General features: G+C 46.4%; 1 protein-coding gene across 1 annotated transcript in view; it reads left to right on the top strand.

The window, feature by feature from the left end:
• TRIL (TLR4 interactor with leucine rich repeats) overlaps positions 1 to 4,356 on the top strand; it is a gene marked incomplete at its 5' end in the record, with an annotated part of 52,232 nt that extends 47,876 nt beyond the window's left edge. Inside the window, one exon of the mRNA XM_019474466.1 lies at positions 4,111 to 4,356. Coding sequence (XP_019330011.1) covers positions 4,111 to 4,356 — 246 coding nt within the window. The remainder of the gene's footprint in view (positions 1 to 4,110) is intronic.
• Positions 4,357 to 8,254: the final 3,898 nt, after the last annotated feature.

Here is an 8,254-nt window from a genome sequence, read left to right as displayed (position 1 = left end):
ACGCACCTGCCGGAGATCTTGCAAGACTTAGGGCCTCTCCGGGTTTGCCCTCGGGCACCTGCCTGTTTGGCCTGGGTGGGAGCGGGGCTTGTGCCCACCGGGGCTGGGGATGGCGTCAGGTGAGGGAGCAAGAGAGCGGGGCCTTGTAATGCTCACGCTCACCGTCAGCCTGAAGGTTTGGGAGCGGGTGGCAAAGGCCTTTGCAGTGTCCAGGGGGAAGCTGGAAGAAGTGTGGAAGGCAGAGAAACGTCTCCTCCCCGCTCTGCTGCCCCAAAGATGTATGAACATGAGGGACACTGGCTGTCTGCAAAGCAGACGGTTTTCAGCTTCCCTTCCTCTGCCTCGGGCCTGTATAAATGAGAAGTTGGCTTGTTTCACATTGCTGTAGCTGATGGGGGGTGCTGAAAAGCTCTGGTAACCATTAAACCTGATTTTGTGTATGGACCCTGATCATCTTCACGCAAACAAAGTGCATTTGGCCAATCGCGGGAGGAGCCATTGCTTTTTCACAGCCCGGAAAGTACCAGCAGAAACTAAAATGCAGAAATCCAGTCACTATGGTGCGGGTGGTGATGTAGTTTTCTTACACGCTGCCGTGCCTGCACCAGCCCCTTGCACTCGCGTCTTCCAACACCTCAGCCAGCCTTGCGCTCTGCAGTTGTAAGAGATGTCTCTTCCTCGCTCTGCTGCCCCAAAGATGTGTGAACGTGGAGGACACTTGCTGTCTGCAAAGCAGACCTTTCTCCGGTGACCAAGGCAAGCAGAGAGGCATTTTTTCCCTCAAAATCTCTTGCACTTATTCTACTTGTAGGCCACAGTTCTGCATATATTTACGTGCATACGGGGGTAAACCACTGAGGACTTCAGTGGGACGGTCGCTCTGCATGTGTGTGCGTGCATTTGCAGGACGAGGGTCTTGCACATTCCCCTCCCGTTATTACAGGTGAAGCTGAGGCAGAAGGGGGCCCTTTTAAAACCAGGGGATTTTATAGTGGAATGAATGGGAATTGGAGAGCAAACATACCTCTGAGGAACGAACGTGGAGAGGACCCTGTGCCAACTATAATAATCAGTGTGACTAATAGGGAACACCGAGAACTGTTCCATTATATCATGAGACATTACATCGTGCTTGAAAAAACAGTCTTTGATGACATGCGAAGGATTGGCAAGTGCATTTCAGGGAATCGTCCTTCATTTCTTCAAGGATTTCAACCCATGTTCATCATGATATGCATAATTTAACTTTCTCGGCAGTTAGATTGAACTTGCTAGTATGGGGTTTACATATTCGTCATTTAAATTTGGGGGAACAGAAGGTGTATGAACTTATTTTAAAAGTTATTCATTTATAGTTCCTTGGAGGAATTAGAAACTGGGACTTTACGATAATTTCACCATGTATTTCCTGACCTCGCCCAACGTGCTATGGTTTTGCAAAATGCCAGATACTAGCAAAACTCCGTTTGCATTTAGTCTCATAGAGTGTACAGAGTAATATTTCTATATAAAGTATTGTGATATTGACTCATTTTTTGTAATTTTAATATCGCAAGTGTCAATGAGGAAGGAGATTGTTGGCTTTATTGCAACTAATATAGTAGAGCAAAACAAAGAACTTTTTAGAAAATGTTTTGCAAAATGCCAGATACTAGCAAAACTCCGTTTGCATTTAGTCTCATAGAGTGTACAGAGTAATATTTCTATATAAAGTATTGTGATATTGACTCATTTTTTGTAATTTTAATATCGCAAGTGTCAATGAGGAAGGAGATTGTTGGCTTTATTGCAACTAATATAGTAGAGCAAAACAAAGAACTTTTTAGAAAATGAATATACTCTGGGGAAATTCAATAAATCTTTGTTAGAAGAAAAAAGGTCTTATATATAAATATATAAAAGCTTGCTGTGTATTGTGCAAAAGTTGCTTACTGCTAAAGGAGTAATGCATTGTAAATCAACGGTGGGTCCCATAGCACATTATGGCATATTTTATTGGGTTTTTACCTTAAGGTAAGGTCTTTTATTAAGAGTATATAAGAGCACACTCTGCTGAATACCTTGTTTTTCACAGTGCTCTATACATAATGGGTTTTTTTTTATTTGCTTCATTAAACATTCCTGTAATTAATGCATTTAATGGGAATCCAGCAGTAACAAATTAAAAATTTATTATGGTTTTAAAAAAACCCACTTTGGTTACTAGATTTTCCATTAGCAAATGGCGATGACCAAATTCCTCAAAATATTTCTGCACTCACCCCAGAAATCTCCTGCTAAAACAGGTGATGTTTTCAACTGTGTAATGGGAAAGAAATGCCACATAAATAATCTTTGTGAAGGAGTCAGTATAAACGTAGAGGGAGAGAGCACCAAAAAGTGTCTTTAAAATAATCCCAAAAAACCCCTGTTTCAAGCTTGATAAGAAGACGTCTGTATTAGCACTGGAGCTTGCAGGGTGAGTTATTAGGTGTTGAAAGACACCGTCTAGGAAGTCTGACCCATCAGAATTTGAATGTAAAAGGCAAGTGACAACTGAATACATGAAAAGCCTTAGAGCCTGGTCCCAAAGCCCTCTTTCCCTGCCTGAAAAGCCCGTTTATCTTCGGATGAATAAGAGTTACAGAATTGGAACCTAAGGAAAAAATCGGTGGTATCCATGGCCAAGGGAATGTCTCCCTCCCACCCGTTTGATTAGAACCATGTGTAAGTTTGGCTAATGAGACTGCAGGGCTTTCCCTTCGCCTCTGTGGATGATTGTGGCATTTTATTTGAACACCGATATGGTTTCCCATTCCTGTTCCTCGCAAGCTTTCGGTCTGGGCAAATAAAAAAAAAAGATGTCAGAACCAGAGAATCTTTTTACAGCGTATAAAAATCTTCCCATCTAATCCAAGAGGAAATCGTAACGTGAAGAACATTGGTGTTTTAATGGCCTCCTAATGAGGACGAGCTTGGCCAGAGCTTTGAAGAAGACAAATGGAAAGCAAAACAGCTCATTTCTCCTTGAGGGCAAGGATTACGATTTCTAGAGAGGACTGCATGGATGTGCCTTCAGCAGGTAAAGCTTCGCCTGCCTGAAGTCTCCTGGCGGGGCCCTGATGTACGGGCTGTTGGCAAGAGCAGGAAAGGGGGGTAGGAAAGTGGGGGGCGTGCTCACGTTTTCTGGTTTCTCTGTCAGTCTATTCCTCTCTGCGTGCTGCTGGGAAAAATGAAGACAGTTATATTTACCTAAATCCCTGAGTAATTAAGGCACTAAATTAAAGCCTGAGAAGCACTTGAAACTCTCTGATGAAAGAGCCCGTACACGGACAGCACGCTTGTAACCTTACGTGTCTGGGGTTCTCCCTAAGGTACGGGGGATACACAGCAAATACTCTGTACAGCCACAGATAGGTGATCACATCTGATTTAAAAGCCCTCATTACTCCCTCCTGACAGGCTTGGATGTTTGCCTGCCTAGTTCCAAGGCCAGCATCGATCCATTTAAAATTAATATTTTTCATTCCTCTCTCCGCCGCGTGCATTTAAAAGCTGTCCTTGGCTTCCTCTCCCAGCTGCTGGCTCCGATTAGCCCAGCAGCGGCTGCCGGAGCTCCGCTTTGCGGCACCGGTGGGATCCTGCTGCTCTCATACCATGTTAGGAACAGAGCTTTCCTGGAAAAGGGACTGCCTTGTTCCTGATGTCTTCCGTGGCTTCGGCAAGCTGAGGGGGCTTAATTTCTGACTGGGAAAATGGGCCTTTCTCATCCCGTCCCAGAAAGGAGCTGTGAGTGCCAGGGTCTCGCTGGGTGTCATGCTTCCTCCTGTGGCACGGTCCGTCGGCAGGGCTCAGCCCCGCGTGCTCCCTGCACTCGGCCAGGGCTTGCAAGGGAAGGAGAAACAGTTTTGTGAAAGGAGCAAGGACTTTCGTGAGAGCAAAAAGGACTTTGTACAATTCTCCTTGAGTGACAGGCGGCATAACATGGCAGAGGAAATTGCCCTCATGAAGACACACCTGAAGCTCATCCTAAGCAATTAGAAGTGTGGGTTCTGCTTTGGAAAGCAACTGCAAAAAGAAGGAAAAAAAGCATTGTTTTAATCAGCAGTGTTGTTTTCCCTCTATCTGCAGAGTTTGCTGACTCTGAAGGCAGAGAAGCATTTTGGCTTCATGGGCTTTGGAGGGGCAGGACAACTGGGTGAAGCCTTGCTGGTGGGTCAGCACCAGGAGTGCGCTCAGGTGGGTAAACCCTGCAGGGACGGTGGGGTGGCACCACCGCTGCTGATGGCACAAGCTGTGGATACCATCTCTCTCGAGTTTCTGTCTGGTGCACTGGACACAGCCTGGGGGTACGGCTTCACCATGCACAGCTCATGAATATCTTGGCCATCTCCAACCTACTGCCTTCCCCATGCTCTGCTCGCTCCCTGCCCACCCGCCTTCTGCCTGCCCTCCTGGGGCTCTGCATACAGTGAGCTGCTTGTTCACCACATCAGTTTGTTAAGCCAACACCACCATAAATACCTTTCTGCTGCATTTTTCCCCAGTTTTAGTCAGTCAGATTGGCTTGAGGTGCAGTCCGGCAAACGACAGGATCTTGGTTTAGCTCACGGTGTGGTGGCAGGAGTCACCTGCAGTGCTGGAGTAGAGCAGGTCAGCCCAGCAGGACACCTGCAAACCTCGCTGCCAGCATGGCCAGGGTGCTTACTATCGCATTGTGTTGCTGTGGAAATAGTGGGGCTGTGGGTGTCCCTGCAGGCCCTCCACCTCATCCCACGGAGTACTAGCACAAAGAGGTAGCAGGAACACTTTCACAGAGAGCTCATAGTCCCTCAGCTATTTTAGGGGGTGGGCTTAGGAGGATTGCGGGAATTAGGGGCAAAGGAGGTGGTCAGTCAGTGCAGCTTGCCACATACTCCAGCTGAATGATAAAAACTTTGCCTCCAAAGGCAAGCCACCATTGCGGCACGACAAAAGCAAAGCTACCGCTCCCTCATCCTCCCCATTCAGCTTGTGAAAACTGCCTGGCTTTAACTTTAATTCTGACAATTCAACTTCTAGATCAAAGTGCAGGGATTAGCTGCAGCAAAATGATGACAACAAATAAACCAAGCCAAAACAACGGCCGGTGTTGTGATACCAAACACAATCCTGCGTAACTGGAGTCCGTGGCCATGTCCCGCTGCGGACGGTTCCTTTTTCTCATCCACAGCTATGTGTTGTCTTTGCAGCACAGCTTCTTGAAGCTAAGAAAAACTTTAACTAAACTGGAATTGGCTCAGCCTCCTTATAACACAGAATGAAAATGATTAGTGAAACAAAAGAGAAAGTGTGAGGAGGATATAGAGTCCTTCCATACAAAGCCTCCTGTCTTCCTATGTGATCCATTATAATCCAGAGGGCCCCAGATTTAAACTAATCTATTTCTGCCTTTATTTATTTTTTCTTGACTCAATTTCCTACATGAACTGGCTGGTTCTGTCAAGTATTTTTCTTTCTTTTAACTTGACTTGCTGTCAGCTGAATGCAATGCCCTGTGAAAACACCTGCTGACCTGCTATTTATACACATACACATGCACACATGCATGCATCTGTACTACCTCCATCTATATATTTATATCGTCTGTATCTATATCTTCTATGTCTGCCTATCTATATCTATATCCATATCTATATCTATATATCTGTATCTATATATCTATATCTCTAGGTCTATATAAGCTATATAATCTGTATCTATATCTAAATCTGTATCTATATATTATTTGCTTTTACAGTGGACACACAGGTTGCAAATTCCTCAAGCCTCTGCAAAATACACCTCCAAGCTCCCCTCTTTTTTGGGAAAGGCAGCTGCCCCATTGCTTCTAGTTCAGGCTGCTCTGGCTTGCTCTGCCAGCAAGTCCTGGGGGAATGGGCTGATCAGGTTCACTAATGGTCAGGCTCTCGTGGTATTTGCTTACCTAACACAATCAGAACACGTCTTAAATATTTTATCAGCTTTGTGGGGTCATTCTCATACCGTGGCATTGTGTTGCACTGGAGAATAGAGCAGGCTGGAGGAAAAATGGTGCTCAAGAGTGCTGCAGAAAGAGGGTTTTAAGCAAATGGCAAGCACTAATGCCCTGCTTAGAGCCACTAAAACAAATGTCCCTGTTGCAGCAGGGCTGATGGGAGGCAAAAAGAAGTTAGGGCAGTTGCAATTAACAAAGCAGACCAAAGAATTGAGCAAATGGCCCCAAACCCTCAGTTGCTAGCTCTGATCTGAAGGGTGGTGGTAGTCCTGGTTTAACTTTGATCCCTTCTTTCCCACTCTTACTTGCTTAATTTTTTTACTCCCTTGAAACTAGTTCTCAGGAAGTTTTGTGTTTAATCTTGTGCTTATTCCCTGTGGGCCAAGCTCTCGAATGACTGTGAGTAAAACCTTTCTGTAAAGAAAGTGGGTGCAACAAGATAATTCTGGGGGTAGTCCCAGAGCTGGAGTCTCCTGTACTGGGCCTCAGCAGCCAGTAGCTATTGTGGCGAGGAAAACTGGTTTTCCCTCTAAATCAGCCCATTGCCTGCCTTCAGCTGGGCAGTGCTGGCTCCAGGGTGGGCAGGGAGAGCTGAGAGGTCGGTCTGTACTGCGAGTCTTTGCTAGAGCTGTGGGTGGCAAGGGTTGCTGATGGGGGGAGCATAACCAACCACGCCATTTCTGAGACTGTCACCAACTGCTGCGTGTGGGGAGATTCACCAGGAGGGGGTCAGACTTGCTTTAGCTCTTTATGCTGAGAGTCAGTGTGGTATCGGAGAGCTTTGCATCCTTGCATGTTCAGTGTTCCTTCTATCCCAGTATTTTTTAAAAATCACCCCAAAACTAATAAAAAAGCACTCATGTCTGCCTGCTTCTCCATCCCCCTGCTGAAAGGTTTCTTTAGCACCAGTCCACATCCCATTTCTCAGCTCTTGCCTCCCTTTATGTCTGGGCTCCTTTGGGTTTGATCCCCTCCCCTAGCACCATACTCCTTTTTTGGGGAGGTGTCTGCTTTCTCCAGATGGTTGTTGCTGATTTGTTGTGCTGCCTGCCTTGTGCCAATGCCTTTGGGAACATATGGTGCCCTCTGTGCCAGCTTATCATCCCTACCCAAACTCTGTGCTACATATTGCCATTAGTTTTGAGTGCCCTTACAGCAAGTAGCTGAGGCTGCAGCCTGGGTTCTGGAGAAAGCTGGGGGCAGATTGAGAGGCAAAGCGGGTCCAGCCAAAGCACGAGGGGCTGGTTTGGCAGGGGGAAGGAGTCTGTCTGCACCACTGCCTCAACTAATGCAAGCTGGGTCAACCCTCTTGCTGATACAGAGCGTCCTCAGTTCAGTCTGGTTCTGGCTGTATCCCTGCAAAGGAGAGAGGAAGGAGCATGCGCCCACACTGATTCATTTTTTCTCTAATAATAACTTTGTTATGATGTCCAGAGCAGCCGGGAGAGAGCAATAGTAACAGTGGACTGCTTGGAAGAGGAACAAATATTGCAATCAGGTTTGGGAAACCATGAATCAGCTGTAAAGGGCAGTGTTACCTCAGCTTGAATACATCTTGCTTAGCTCATACTGTCAGGTGTAAATATAACTGTGTGGACAATAAAATAGTCCTGTGATATGCCTTAACAAGAGGTGTCTATTTTTACAGATATGATGATACTCTTTCAGTATTTGGTCCCAGAGCAAGAGCCCTGCTGTATAAATACAGGTTAAGTTGTGGCATGACAGCCCTGCTTTAAAGGCGACGCAGAAGTATATAGCCTCGGAAATGGCTCCAGCTAATGCCATGCCTTGATGTTTGGGGAAAACATCTGCTGTACCCCCTTAAAGAGGGAGCCATGTGTGCCCACTGCCCCATCTTCCAGCTTTTACAAAGGGAGAATGGGAACAGGGGCATGGCTCTGCCTTTTTCCTACCCATTTTAGGAGGGTGAATGCTCTTGGCCAGATTTAGCCGTTTGAAAACCGGGGGGAGAGCAGCGGAAGCTGTGCCCGTGCCAAGGCCTCCAAGGGAGAAGCATGGTCATGCTGCATGGGGCTGGTCTCCTGCAGCGTGTCACCGGGACCAAGCCCTTGCGGGCGGGCTGGTCCCCTGTCCTGGTTTTGGCTGGGATAGAGTTAATTTTCTTCCTAGTAGCTGGCATAGTGCTGTGTTTTGGATTTAGCATGAGAATAATGTGATAACACACTGATGTTTTAGTTGTTGCTAAGCAGTGTTTATAATAAATCAAGGACTTTTCAGCTTCCCATACTCTGCCAG

The sequence above is a fragment of the Aptenodytes forsteri genome, unplaced genomic scaffold (genome assembly GCF_000699145.1).
Source record: "Aptenodytes forsteri isolate BGI_AS27 unplaced genomic scaffold, ASM69914v1 Scaffold9, whole genome shotgun sequence".
Classification (NCBI taxonomy): Eukaryota; Metazoa; Chordata; class Aves; order Sphenisciformes; family Spheniscidae; genus Aptenodytes; species Aptenodytes forsteri.
The sequence above is the reverse complement of the archived record's forward strand: the minus strand, read 5'-3'. Positions and strand labels throughout refer to the sequence as shown.